Below are 15,888 nucleotides of genomic sequence, written 5' to 3'. Positions count from 1 at the left end.
TCTTCTTTTTATAAGAAAAAATGATTTGTTGAAAATATCCAAATTGTTTGCATAGTCAACTTACACACAGCATTGACACACACACTTACCCAACCAGACATGCCACTAGGTGTCTTTTAACAGTCCCAGTAAAAAATTCTAGGAAACCTACAGTATTATACAGAGCCCTGATTGTATGAAACTCGCAAATGAACAGCAAACCTGGTTTTAAAAAACAGATAAAGCAACACCTCCCGGCACAACGCCTCTCCCCCATGTGACCTACTTTTTGTGTGTATGTACTGACATGTATGTGTAACTGATGAATGCACACACACACACATACTACGTCAATGTTTTAAGTATGTCAATTGTAAAGTATTTTGTCTGTAATGTCTTTTTCGGTATGTGTTGGACCCCAGTAAGACTAGCTGTCGCCATTGGCGTCGGCTAATGGGCAGCTTAATCAAATCAAAAGACTGAATCCAAACATTACACTGTTGATTTTATGTGCATTTTGCATTTGCTGTACTTGTTGTACCACATTTGTTGATAACGAAATCTGTGGGGTAGGTGCCACATAAGACAAAACAATTACAAGGGTTTGAGTGAGAGGACTAACTGGTGTCTCCAAGTGGCCACACCTCTCCAAAGTGTGCACAGATCCAAGCAATTTCAATGCATTTTTAAGACTTTTTTTTTTTAGCTCTCATAACTGTGCCGTTGAGGAACTAGAGCAAGCACACTTGTAGTTGATTTATTTTGAACACAACACTGCATCCCCGACGTCACACAATTACTGTTGCTTTTTACGCAATCTAAAAACGGTTCATTATAAATCGCAGTCTGGGTCAGGTGGGCATGATTTGAAAGCTTGTTCTATTGCCAACATGACTAGCTAAGTTATAAAATACAATCTTACAGTGCTAGCCTTTCACAAGGCAATTCAGAGAAACAGATGGTAAACAGAAAGGAGTCATGAGTGCATTCAGGTGTGTGTGCCCCGGCAGATATTCTTCACAATAAAGATACAGTTGAAGTTGGAAGTTTACAAACACTTAGGTTGGAGTCATTAAAACTCGTTTTTCAACCACTCCACAAATTTCTTGTTAACAAACTATAGTTTTGGCAAGCCGGTTAGGACATCTACTTTGTGCATGACACAAGTAATTTTTCCAACAATTGTTTATGGCCTGCAAGCCGAAGAACACCATCCCAACTGTGAAGCACGGGGATGGCAGCATCATGTTGTGGGGCTGCTTTGCTGCAGGATGGTGCCCTTCACAAATAGATGGCATCATGAGGGAGGAAAATGATGTGGATATATTGAAGTAACATCTCAAGACATCAGAGAGGAAGTTAAAGATTGGTCGCAAATGGGTCTTCCAAATGGACAATGACCCCAAGCATACTTCCAAAGTTGTGGCAAAATGGCTTAAGGACAACAAAGTCAAGGTATTGGAGTGGTCATCACAAAGCCCTGACCTCAATCCTATAGAAAATGTGTGGGCAGAACAGAAAAAGTGTGTGCAAGCAAGGAGGCCTACAAACCTGACTCAGTTACACCAGCTCTGTCAGGAGGAATGGGCCAAAATTCACCAAACTTATTGTGGGAAGCTTGTGGAAGGCTTCCCGAAATGTTTGACCCAAGTTAAACAATTTAAAGGCAATGCTACCAAATACTAATTGAGTGTATGTAAACTTCTGACCCACTGGGAATGTGATGAAAGAAATGAAAGCTGAAATAAATCAATCAATCAATCTCTACTATTATTCTGACATTTCACATTCTTAAAATAAAGTGGTGATCCTAACTGACCTAAGACAGGGAATTTTTACTGGGATTAAATGTCAAATTGTGAAAAACTGAGTTTAAATGTATTTGGCTAAGGTGTATGTAAACTTCCCACTTCCACTGTACATAGGCCTATTCTGTTCAGAACAACCCACTATGTCAGTGTGTAACTGTAAATTAAACATAGTGATCAGAAACATTGACACTGTATACAACATGAGTTTTATGATTTGGAAATGTGAAGTTCACATTTGGACTCACGGGTGTTTGGCTTGCTGTATGACATCACAGTGGTATTTATTATAATCCTCAACGTCTCATATTTCAAAATACATAGTCATCTTAATTTACTCAAGACAACAAAAAAATTGCACATTTTGCCCAATTAGCGGGAGGTATGGGAGCCACTTTTTGTTGCACGCGGTGCTCAAGTTCAGAATGGCTGTCAGTCAAAACCCATACAGAGGTGTGAAGCGCAGAGCCAGAGCTCTGACGTCATGTATAGTATGTTACTGTACAGCACGGCGTTCCAATTTAGGAGCTTATTAGTGCCCAAATTTGCCATTTTCAACCCGTATACGGGTACGAGTGTAAAGGGCTACCAAAATCTAAGTAGAAAACCAACACCAGTAAGTAAAGGAGAAACAAGAGTGGATAAATCAGACATTCTCAGAAGTTTTAGAAGCTGGTGAAAGTTCATTAATAGGGTTTAAATGTTGTGCAAACATTTTGTACTAGTGTCATCAGATTAGATAAAACAAGATGTATAAGGGCTGGATCTTTCCAGCCTCATAACCCTGTACTGTAGCAGTGTTCCTACGTCTGTTTCACACCCTATAGGAGACAGAGGACATACTGCATGGTGAAGGACCGGAATTAGACTCAGTATGTTGTTAGTTTTCTGCTACATCAACACTTCTCTCCATTTCTCCCCCCGTGGCTTGCCTTCTGCCACTTCCAGGCTGGAACGGTGTGTATCCCAGATAAAACCCTATGCCCTATACATTCCCTATGTGATCTAGTCAGAATTTGTGGATTTAGGGAATCTGGTATCATTTAGGGCTGGGCGATATATTGAATTATAACATTAATGTTTTTGCACGATATTCCAAATGCCTGTATCGCAGAATTTCATTTTTATTTATGTCCGCTTGTTCTCATGTTGTCTTTTTGGTCTCGTCTCGTTTGCTCCTTCTGTACTGAGCACCTTCCCATTTACACCAGCTATCTGTATATAATGATGCAAGGCTCATGTCTCCACCCTAAAAATGGGAGTCGTTGTCCCAAAGGCAGAAAGGCAGGCAACAAGCTTAGGTTCAAAATAAGCGCAGAGATACGCACTGGGCTTATTTTGGACAGATTTTGGCGAGAGTGAAACCTCTTGCTTCATCTCTTTCTCCCAAGCCTCTCCCCCTACCACTCACGACAACAAAGATGAGAGATCACTTCTTCCTGACGGTTTCAACTCGCTATTTGCATGAGGTTTGTGCCAACAAAACCGGTCATATGGACACCGAAACAGATGGAAACATTATTTTACTGTAACAGAGGAGAATACAACTTTTCGAACCATACCCTGTTTATGTTTCAACTCCTCAAATTTCGAGCAGAGCAGACACTACTAAAATGGATGTACCAATGAACATTCATTCTGGAAAATGAATGCAAATTTTTTCGTAAGGCGCATTACGGTACCACGTATAGCTAGCAGCATTTTATTCAAATAAAGATTGTTATACTATACTGTTATACTACTATTATACTGTTTAGTCTGTGTTTTATAAATGTGCAATGAGTATAAAATAATTGTATAAGGAATTGGCAACTCGTTCTCATTCTGAGAAATAAGGTAGGCCACTTGATTTCAACATGTGAACAAAGTGGACAGGCTAGCAAGCTGTTCAAACAGTTAGAGACGGAGAGATGGTTGTGTTCATAACAATTCAACTGTTTTGCCATGTTAGCTGATTTCAGAGTTTGTGGAATTATACCTAGATCATATTTGGCTAAACTTGAAATATAAACTGGCTACTAACTAGCACGTGGGCTTGTGTTTGAGAGATTGTTTATGAGACCGGTGTTAATTTACTATAACGCCTGCTATATTATTAGTGAATGTGCATTATGTATGGTTCTGGTTCAATTTGTAACAAAAAGGACATTTTAATAGACAGATATGAAAGCCAGATCAGTGATTATTGCAACAACAACAACAACAAAAAGCAGGTACAACTATTTTGATAAAAAATTCAATGATCAGTGGGGGCTTATGGTTGTGGATGGCATATATTCAGGCTAGGTATACTTTCACAATTGATTACTGTTTTAAATGCAGTGTACTTTAACTTTAATTGTACAACAAAGATTATTTCCATTAAAAAATTAAAAAAATTAAGATATATCATGAATAAGTTTGAAAAAAGATTAGATCAGTTTCAGGCCATATCGCCCAGCCCTAGTGCTATTTGGAACTCAATGGTGGTGGCATCGGCAGTTGGCACGCAATATGCTGCCAAAGGACAGTGTCCTGAGAGCTGTTACAGTACATTTCAGTGACGACTAGTGTCCAGCTAGCCATGCGTATAGCCCACAGTACATGTCAAACCCTGATGATTTCGGAAACATGCTGTACATCCATAGAGCTACACTATGCTTCTTGACTCGTTGGCTTAAAATGACATATCCTGAATAGATTTTCTATATCTGCATAAAGGTACCAAGATGCCAAGGTGTTGGTCTTACAAACATGTAATGGTATGTGGATCATTATCACGTTAAAAACACAATTGAAACCCCTTCGACTTGGTTCATGTAAGAAGGATTGTGCTATTACAACCAGACTTGAGCATTGAAAATTGTATTCCATCCCTGGTACAGCTCATCAAACTTTCGAAGTACCATTTCATTCAATTTGTACAGGCAAGAGGGATTCCAATCTTGCAGGACAAATAAAATGTAGAACAGAATGTGTGCAAGAAATGTCAGAAATGCTCATTTGACCTATTCAATATCCAGACAAAGATCAAGACACGATGGGCGGCAAATCATCCAACCTCTATGAATTGCCACACAACCTGAACCACCGTTACCAAATAAGACCAAGTAAATAGCACTTACCTTAGTGAAGTGTAGTAGATCTTTGCACTGTTGCCCTCAGGTCCGAGTGATTAAAAGCAAGTAAAAAATGTGTACTCTGTGTGTGTTTTAGGATCTAAATCATGTATCTAAATGTAAAATGGCAGTGACAAATATTTATGTACTGCAGGTAATGGATGGATCCGAATAACAGATATCAGAAAATGGTTGCATTCCTCATACAGTGCAGGAGGGAAATGGTTCCTCATTCATTTTATGAATTTATACTATATTTAGTTGTGTCTGCGGATATTGTGTAGACTTACCTGTACAAACAAATTTCAATGACTTTCACTGTATCATGCTAATTTATTTTCACAAACACATCCCTTACCTGGCTTACTTAGACAGAAATGCTACAGTATTACAGGTGATAATATGAGAATAATTAATTGAGAATGCAAATGGAACACTGGAATGGAATTTCACAGACTTTTCTACAGTGTCAAAGGTCATGCCTTCAAACAATGTCATTTTGTTAAACTAATTTCAGTCTTAAGTAGAGATACAGTATCACTACAGATACTCGTAACTCATAAATTATCATTCCCGTTTTACCCCACATGTACATTTTCTCACACACAACCTACATGCTGCTGGGACATCGACATTGTCTTTCATTGACGACTGAAGCCCCCAGGCATGTCACATAACATAATATAACATAATACATATGGATGAAACAAACAAATCAAATGGACTTTTACTTTAGATCTGCTTGTCTTGGTGTGATCTGTTAAGGAATCTAATTAACAAATCAAAGCTGTTTACCTGGAATGCTCAGTAGGGACCTTCGAAGCCAACCTTCTCCTTCCCTCAGCCCTGGGTAGGAGAGGCAAACGGGAAGAGATCAGAGGTCCACTTACCCTCTGAGGAGAGCGGCACAGCAGCACAGCCAGCCAGGATAAGATGCTGCCCAGCCCATGGGGTGCCCAGCCCATTGCCCGCTGCCCACGACACTCTGGTTGGTCAGACACTGGGGCCAGATATAGCCTTCCCCCCACCACACCACATTACCCACCAATACGTTGAACAAGATAAATCATTACCGGTGGGAAGGGCTGCACTGGCATCAGGTACCAGCAGTGTAGAGTGGACATCACATGTCCCCCCTTTATGAATGTCATTATGGTTTTCATGCATCAAGCAGAATTGAAACAATCCACTCCTCATAGAAAGGTGAGCGGACCGCAAAGTAAGAGCAGCAACCTACCTTAGGTACCGTGACACACATATATTTTATATAGTAGCAACATAAAACAATGAAATAATACCAATGGACTTTATATACTTAATGAAATCAGCATATAAGGCCACAACAGACAGCAGACTTGACAGTCGTATGAGTACATTGAGTTTGAGTAAAAAAAGAGAGGTGAGTACCTTTACTTTTACCTATGATATTTGATGGAATGTTCCATGGTAGAAAGTAGTTTCCAGACAAAAGAGGAGAAGAAGAGGGAGAGAGAAAGGAAAGACAGACACCCATAAGTGTCATAGTCATATGGACAGACAGGGAAGAACACAGAGTGGGTGCATCTCAAATGGAACCCTATTTCATATAGGGCCCTGGTCAAAAGTATAGGACTATATAGGGAATAGGATGCCATTTGAGATGCAGCCAGAGAAAACACAGAGAGAGGCACGATGGGGTAAATATAATATCTGAGATGAGGTGAGAGATTGATGGAATGCTGGTGTGGGTATGAGGTTAAGGAGGGGTTGAGGGGGCAAGGCACATGTGAGCAATATTTTATTTCCTGCCTTATGGTGCATGCTGGGAAATGAGCATCATCCAGACTGGCATGGAGAAGACGAGGGAGAGGATGTGTCCTAAATGGCATCCTATTCCTCATGTAGTCCACAACTTTTGACCAGGGGGCCCTGATCAAAAGTAGTGCACTGAATAGGGAATAGGGTGCCATTTGGGATGCTGGCAGAGATTGCCTTGAAAATGGAGAGAGGTTGTCAATCATCTAGCTTGCTCACTGTGGCTCACTGACTGGCAGCTAAAGCATTCAAGCAGCAAGGGTAATATAGAGGGGTGTCTGATGTAGCATTTCAGTTACCTAGAGTAGAGTTTCCCAAACTCGGTCCTGGGGCTCCCCTGGGTGCACGTTTAGTTTTTTACCCTAGCACTACACAGCTGATTCAAATAACCAACTCATCGTCAAGCTTTGATTATTTGAGTCAGCTGTGTAGTGCTAGAGCAAAAACCAAAACGTGCACTCAGGGAAGGCCCCAGGACCGAGTTTGGAAAACCCTGACTTAATTGTACATCACAATTATGCATTATCTTCAGCATGTTATGTTTGATTTTGATGATATGATGAAATTGCCAGCTGAATGAGAATGAAGATGGGTTTGAAACATACGCGCAAGAAAAGTAGGCCAGAAATTAAAGCAATTTGGTCAAGAAAAAATGAAGAAAACGGATGTGCTGATTTGAGGAGATGAGTCGAGGGAAGTGGGATGAAGACAGAAACGTGTGAAAAGTAATACAAAAGACAGCAAAGAAAGAAAAAGAACAGCCAGGATGAACAAACCAAACCAAGTCATTCACTGTTGCAAAGCAGCTGAAATGTATGACAGACCAGATCTGAAAAGCAGTTTTAATAGCCCTGAGTACCCCCAGCCAGCAGCAAGAGAACGAGAAGCAGCGAAAGAAGTCTTTGTATCGACCACAAAGGGAGAGGGGGCGGAGGGGGGATAATGGAGGCAAGACTGGAAAAGGAATCGGACCCATACCTTGGTCGCCCATCATCAAGTGCGCCAGACCTTAAAGGGAAACAAGAGCACAGTCAGCAAAGAGACAGGGGATCACGGGTGAGGCTAAGGCTGCTTCCCAAATGGCATCCTATTCTCTTTATAGTGCACTACTTTTGGCCAGAGCCAGTGCACTTTAAAGGGAATAGGGTTCACTTGGGACGCTACCTAGGTCAAAGTGACACTCAGGCATCTGTGTCTGGTAGATGCCTGTGGTATTTTGGGAGGTGTTGGGGAGTTGGGGTAAGGGAGAAGGGGGACGGAGAGAGAGGAAGGGGTATAGTCAGACGAGGTTGGGTTAGGGTGATGAGCATGTTTTCAACCAAGAGAGAGGTTGCAATGCATCATCAGTCAGACTTACTAGAGTTAAATTAACAGTAATGATTGGAAGTTAGTCGAGGTTCCATTTGTCCAAGAGGGGGATCCTTTGAGAATGCTCAACCCAGTCCACCTACTATACCTACCAACCCCCAAAACAATAGCCTGACTCCACGATTTAACAAGGTTTTGAGATGTGAATCTCAGTCATTGGATCGACAATTCTCTCCAATCAGTTTCAAAGATCCAAACTGAGTATTTGCATGATAATATTGTCAGAAAAATAGATAGACATTTGATTGGGCAGGGTCTGGTCATTTTCCCCTCCTTCATGCAAAGATTTAAGACACTATTGCAAATAAATACTGTATTTGGCCTTAAATTCAGAGTTTGTTCTGTAAGGTGTTATTCAGTTGTTCACTCTGAAACTATTTCCTCCTTGTAAATGGGAACAGACTATTGCATACGTCCCGCAGTTTGCAGAAACCATCAAATGTTTGTTCTATCCCTTCCAAACCATTAACTTATGTAATGTAGTGCATCAACAATAACCTGCAGAATCATTTTTTCAAACCAGTGGGAGAGCCAAGGCACAGTTTGATAGTATAGTAGTAGCTTAAATACTTACCCACTTCTTAACATACATAGCTCAACTTTTGCCAGAACTTTCACTGATATTCATTGATATGTATCTATAAGAGATTTCAAGAATAATAGCAACTGCAATACAGCAGTAATTTAAGAGACTTTTCCAGAATTTCTCACCAGGATGGTGATAATCAGTGTAGTTAATAACAGATAACCTTTCCAGTCCATAATTGCACTATCCCAAACCACACATCTCTCCTGAACCAATCGCCTAGCACATGCTGCAAAAACATCTACCCAGAACCGCAAATGAGAAAAGATATAGAGCCAACTTACCATTTCAGTAGCACATTTTAACAACTTTTCCCCATAACAAACATGAGGAGTAATTTAAGCCATTAAAACCACAGCATGGTTTTAGTGAGTTAAATCATGGTGCAAAGATGATAAAACCATCATAAAGAAAAGAGAAAGTAGAATACCTACCTTCAACATGGTTGTCTTCTGCAAGCGGACGGACAGGCGGAAGGAGAGAGAGGAAAAGGAAGACACTCGTTAAGCAGCATGCAGACTGGTACAGGGCCGTTGCATGTCGTAACCATGCAAGGCATCACACATCACATGCAAAGTGCCCCACGTTGTACTGTACTGACAACCTCTGCAGAGGAAAGGTCTTGGTGCTGCAGAGGCCTACTATCTCTTAGCTGTTCAACACAACTGGCTGTGTTTCAATGCTGCAGAGGACTTCTAAACTGTCAAATTTCTGTTCAACTATTTTCTGTTCAACTATCTGTTTTGGGTTTTTAGAAAAGCTCTATAAAAATCCCATGTATTATTATTAACATGACATTAAATTATACTTTCAGTATTTGATCATATGCCTACCTGGGATACAGGACACGGCTTTATTTGTAAGAACTATAAGCTTGTTAAGATATTGAGTGGATTGCTATGCCCCCTCTGGATAGCATTGTTTGCTTTGTTGTTAGCTTGTCTGAGATCTTGGCTGCTAGCTTGTTTTCTAGCTTGTTGTTAGCTTGTCTGCTAGTTTGTTGTTAGCTTGTCTCTTAGCTTATTAGCTTGTCTGTTAGCTTGGCTGCTAGCTTGTCATTAGCTTGTCTCTTAGCTTGTTGAGCTTGTCTGGTTAGCTTGTCTGCCATGTGCCAACTCTGCATGTACTCTTTCAATCCCATTTACTAGACTGTCTACTGCAACAAAATAATGGTTATAGGAGTACATTCAACTGAGAGAAAACAAAGTGAGTTAGCAAATGTATTGGCGAAAGCTAGAAAAGGGTATAAAATAAGGTGTAAAGTGGTGTAGACCAATTAAAAGAGGTTGTGAATAGGGCACATGCAGTGTTCAGTAACAGTGAAAGGGGGAGATATTTATTTTAATTTTTTTATTAAATTTAACTTTTATTTAACAAGGCAAGTCAGTTAAGAACAAATTATTATTTACAATGACAGTCTACCACGGCCAAACCCGGATGACGCTGGGCCAATTGTGCACCGCCCTACCCTATGGGACTCCCAAACACAGCCGGATGTGATACAGCCTGGAATCAAACCAGGGACTGTAGTGACGCCTCTTGCACTGAGATGCAGTGCCTTAGACTGCTGTGCCACTCGGGAGCAGTGTCTGTCAGCTGATGTATATTTATGTATGCATGTATGTACACTACCGGTCAAAAGTTTTAGAACACCTACTCATTCAAGAGTTTTTCTTTATTTGTACTATTTTCTACATTGTAGAATAATATTGAAGACATCAAAACTATGAAATAACACATATGGAATCATGTAGTAACCAAAAAATTGTTAAACAAATCCAAATATATTTGAGATTTGAGATTTTTCAAATAGCCATCCTTTGCCTTGATGACAGCTTTGCACACTCTTGGCATTCTCTCAACAAGCTTCACCTGGAATGCTTTTCCAACAGTCTCGAAGGAGTTCCCACATATGCTGAGCACTTGTTGGCTGCTATTCCTTCACTCTGCGGTCCGACTCTTCCCAAACCATCTCAATTTGGTTGGGTCAGGGGATTGTGGAGGCCAGGTCATCTGATGCAGCACTCCATCACTCTCCTTCTTGGTAAAATAGCCCTTACAAAGCCTGGAGGTGTGCTGGGTCATTGTCCTTTTGAAAAACAAATGATACTCCCACTAAGCCCAAACAAGATGGGATGGCGTATCGCTGCAGAATGCTGTGGTAGCCATGCTGGTTAAGTGTGCCTTGAATTCTAAATAAGTCACAGATTGTCACCAGCAAAGCACCTCCACACCTCCTCCTCCATGCTTTACGGTGGGAAATACACATGCGGAGATCATCAGTTCACTCACACCGCGTCTCACAAAGACACGGTGATTGGAACGAAAAATCTCTAATTTGGACTCCAGACCAAAGGACAAATTTCCACCAGTTTAATGTCCATTGCTCGTGTTTCTTGGCCCAAGCAAGTCCTTTCTTCTTATTGGTGTCCTTTAGTAGTGGTTTCTTTGCACCAATTTGACCATAAAGGCCTGATTCACACAGTCTCCTCTGAACAGTTGATGTTGAGATGTGTCTGTTACTTGAGCTCTGTGAAGCATTTATGTGGGCTGCAGTTTCTGAGGCTGTTAACTCTAATGAACTTATCCTCTGCAGCAGAGGTAACTCTGGATCTTCCATTCCTGTGGCGGTCCTCATGAGAGCCAGTTTCATCATAGCGCTTGATGGTTTTTGCGACAGCACTTGAAGACATTTTTCATATTGACTGACCTTCATGTCTTAAAGTTATGATGGACTGTCGTTTATCTTTGCTTATATGAGCTGTTGTTGGCATACTATGGACTTGGTCTTTTACCAAATAGGTCTTTCTTCTGTATACGCCCCGTACCTTGTCACAACATAACTAATTAGCTCAAATGCATTAAGAAGGAAAGAAATTCCACAAATTAACTTTTAAGAAGGCACTACTGTTAATTGAAATGCATTCCAGGTGACTACCTCATGAAGCTGGTTGAAAGAATGCCGAGAGTATGCAAAGCTGTCATCAAGGCAATGGGTGGCTTTTTGAAGAATCACAAATATAAAATATATTTTGATTTGTTTAACACTTTTTTGGTTAGTAAATGACTCCATATGTGTTATTTCATAGTTTTGATGTCTTCACTATTATTCAACAATGTAGAAAATAGTAAAAATAAAGAAAAACCCTTGAATGAGTAGGTGTTCTAAAACGTTTGACCGGTAGTGTATGTACTCTATGTATATATACACACATATATACACACACATATATATATATAGTCAAATCAATATTTCATTATTAACATTTCAATATTTATTTTAAGTATGAACTGAAAATTAGCAAATGCAATAATACATTTTTTTGCCACGTGAATGAGGACTGCTGAAAAGGAGAGAGAGAGTGTGATGGGGAAATCATGGCTATTTCTGGACTTTCACAAAAGGGCAGAGAGAGAGTTGAGTCGCATCAGGTCTGGGCCCATATCAACAAAGCATCTCAGAGCAAGAGTGCAGATCTAGGATCAGTTTAAGCGTTTAGATCATAATGACAAAGATTCTATGGACAGATCCCAGATCAGCACTCATAAATAATTAGTAGTGAGCAGAGATTAAGTGCTAAAAGGGGACATCACCTCACAGTCAAAGTGAAATTCGTGACATGGTGATAAGGAATATAAAGTAAAATTAATGTGAGGTCTATCAACACTATCAGAGACTGACAAAGTTGTCATGTCTGTTGCCAAAATGATGGCAAACTAGGTGCCCAGCATGTCATGCCATTGCCTCTAGTGGGGAACATTACATTTGGAGGAAGTATGTGTTACAATAAAGCATGCAATAAACATTGAAAGGTTGAGAGGATGTAAAGGCCTCCTAAAACAGAACAACACATTGGTCAGTCAACATTTCTCATCAACATTTAGTTATTTAAGTATTATAAGTGTTCAATTAGTAAATAAGTGAAACTGCTGGCTGTTACAGATAACAGACGTATATTTTAATTCAGAAGGTCGACTGTAGAAATATTGATACATGAACTTTACAGAAGTGAACACAGGTTGGTTTTTACACTAGTTAAAACCATTTGCATTACATCTGTAATATGTTTTATTCTGATTTATCAATTTAAAGGAGAAATCGTGAGTCATGAGAATGCAAACTTTTAAGATTAGATAAATAATGACATGCAATTTGATTATATAACTTTAGATGTATATAAGTGAATATAAGCTATGCGATAACTATAGAATGAGTCATTTCTTCGTCTGAAAGTACCATGTCATCATGTAGGTATACCTACACATTGGATGTTGGGCCACACAGCATAGCTCCTAGCTCCCATCAGATGAAACAAGTATCCTACCTCTCCTCAATGGTTTCAGGCCCGGATTCAAGCGATTTATTGACCAAGAGACTTACCAGCATATCAGCTCCCCTTCCAAATCAGACACCATGCACCACAACCAACCAACCAATAAAAGTGTGAGAGCAACAGCATTTTGTGAACAAAATAGGATGCAAGTACTGTAATAATGAGGACTTTGTTATGGTACTAAAAGGAACTGTTTGTAATTTCTTCAACTGTAAGCTACATATACAGCACATCTCTGTCGGCATGGTTGGAATGGGCATATAAGGAAATATTGGGCACTTTGTTCATAGCCTTGGGAAGTAGGGGGGCTGACGGTGCTGCAGCACCCCCTGAAAAATCGGAATTGAAAAAAAATATATAAATTGAAAAAATATATATTTCACTAAAGTAGTGCACTGGGCCTTTACTAGTCTGTATTAGCGGACCACCTATCAGCAAAATAAATCACAGCACCCCCACACCCAAACTACTTCCCGCGGCTATGACTTTGTTCACAAAAGGATAGCTTGATGATGAGAAGCACGCTTCCTATTCAAAAAACATTCTGGGGTGGCAACAAGCTTTGAGCTGGTATGGTGATGTGACAACAGTAGCGATGAGGAGAAAAGTAAGAGAGCAGGGGCTGTTTGCTGATATATCTATACCTTAAAGAACAGCTCATAGTTATCATGCCACAGGAACACAAAAACACTTCAAACATTTCACCGGGGTGAGAGTGTTCTCTGGATTGTGGCTGTATTTTGACAAAGATAATTTTTATATTTTTAACTATGAATGTGTCATTTTAATAAAAATGGGGTTTTGATGCACAATCTGTCCAATGATTTTATCACCATTTTATTACTCTGTTTCTAGTGTTTCTCTTATATTAGTCATTTCAAAATAAGAATATCACATCCAATGAAATCTGCTTTACCGTAATTTAAGCTTGAAAAAAATGTATGTTGTTTCTTTCATCCAGCCGTGTAGTTCTATACACTCTGATAAAAATCTATACATCCATCAAACAAATAGAAAAGCAGGGTCAACGATAGGGGGAAAATCTCCATGGCAACATCTAAGACCATCCAAGAAGTAAAAGCCAACACAGATAGCCTTCATTCAGATTTCTACACAGAATGACTTGACTAAAGCCAAGAGTAGTTCAAATTATGTTTCTACACTACCCAGCTACGTACGTTCAAACCATGTTGAACTGAAATTGAACTTAAAATTATCAATTCATACATGTAGTTTTATTTCCTGACCTAAACTGTTGCACATGCATTGCCTTTATATCCTATGTTAACTGTACTATCTGAATGTGCCATATGAAGACAAATAAAAAAAGACAAAGACAAAATTTAACTTTCATCTTACAACCTCTCCTCAAACTAGGGTTCATGACAGATGTCACCATGACACACAACAGGACACTATCCTTACCAAATCTACCCATACAACTATTTTATTGACACATATATAAGTGTGTTCCTTTAGTGTAGTACCTTTCAAACAGTGATTCAACTAGGGTTCATGTTATGACAGATACCATTTACACCAAACCCCCACCTGTCCATCACACACAGACACACAACACACACACACACATAAATAATAATATAATAATTACTTTTGGGGATTACGTAGATTACATTTTCGATTACATTTAGTTACATTTAACTGGTTTTAAGACACACACACACACACACACACCACTTTCTCCCTTCCAAAATCTCCCCAGCTGGTTGATAATCCTGGCAGAGGAATAAACCTGCCTAATCCCCTTGACGAAGCAGCGATCCCACTGCCATTGTGCTGCTAATACCACACAACAATACAATGCACTTCACTCCACTTAGCTCCACTCCCATGCAGAAAACACTATATACATATTGGTATATGACATAGTGCCATGTAGAGCCCATGATTATAGTCAAACCGCCAGCTTGTACACAGCTAGTACACATACAGTACACGTAGCCGAAAACCGAGCATAACATTGCCTCTCTAGTTATAGGCACACTACTCAATTCATCTGCATACAACATCTGTATCCAATACTACAATATTACTCTTATTTAGCCTGTACACATACAGTACATTTCCACAGACAGCCTGCATTCAAGACCATCTGGATTCAATGAGTAGCATCTAACCACCTCCCACCTCCCAACACATACAGCTTTAACATTTAACTTCCCACCTTAACTGTGGAGAAATCCACCTCCCATACCGTCAACACATACAGCTTTAACATTGAACCTCCCACCTTAACTGTGGAGAAATATACCTCCCATACAGTCAACACATACAGCTTTAACATTGAACCTCCCACCTTAACTGTGGAGAAATATACCTCCCATACAGTCAACACATACAGCTTTAACATTGAACCTCCCACCTTAACTGTGGAGAAATATACCTCCCATACAGTCAACACATACAGCTTTAACATTGAACCTCCCACCTTAACTGTGGAGAAATATACCTCCCATACAGTCAACACATACAGCTTTAACATTGAACCTCCCACCTTAACTGTGGAGAAATATACCTCCCATACAGTCAACACATACAGCTTTAACATTGAACCTCCCACCTTAACTGTGGAGAAATATACCTCCCATACAGTCAACACATACAGCTTTAACATTGAACCTCCCACCTTAACTGTGGAGAAATATACCTCCCATACAGTCAACCTATACAGCTTTAACATTGAACCTCCCACCTTAACTGTGGAGAAATATACCTCCCATACAGTCAACCTATACAGCTTTAACATTGAACCTCCCGCCTTAACTGTGGAGAAATATACCTCCCATACAGTCAACACATACAGCTTTAACATTGAACCTCCCACCTTAACTGTGGAGAAATATACCTCCCATACAGTCAACACATACAGCTTTAACATTGAACCTCCCACCTTAACTGTG

The 15,888-nt window shown here is 39.9% G+C and overlaps 1 protein-coding gene across 22 annotated transcripts in view; it reads right to left on the bottom strand.

The window, feature by feature from the left end:
* The window catches only part of LOC139580539 (neurexin-1a-like), a 605,221-nt gene that overhangs the window by 550,885 nt on the left and 38,448 nt on the right, over window positions 1-15,888 (bottom strand). For 9 of the 22 annotated variants that reach the window (XM_071409319.1, XM_071409321.1, XM_071409331.1 and 6 more), the window contains exons 3-5: window positions 9,068-9,085; window positions 7,658-7,687; window positions 5,681-5,731 (exon numbers count right to left, since the gene is read on the bottom strand). The exons of 5 other annotated variants lie outside the window; for them this stretch is intronic. In XM_071409319.1, the coding sequence (XP_071265420.1) occupies window positions 5,681-5,731; window positions 7,658-7,687; window positions 9,068-9,085 (99 nt within the window). The remainder of the gene's footprint in view (window positions 1-5,680; window positions 5,732-7,657; window positions 7,688-9,067; window positions 9,086-15,888) is intronic. 8 more of the 22 variants (XM_071409327.1, XM_071409328.1, XM_071409330.1 and 5 more) reach the window with 3 other exon arrangements.

Source organism: Salvelinus alpinus, chromosome 7, assembly GCF_045679555.1.
Source record: "Salvelinus alpinus chromosome 7, SLU_Salpinus.1, whole genome shotgun sequence".
In the NCBI taxonomy this organism is placed as follows: Eukaryota; Metazoa; Chordata; class Actinopteri; order Salmoniformes; family Salmonidae; genus Salvelinus; species Salvelinus alpinus.
Note: the sequence above shows the minus strand (reverse complement) of the source record. Positions and strands in the feature narration are given on the sequence as shown.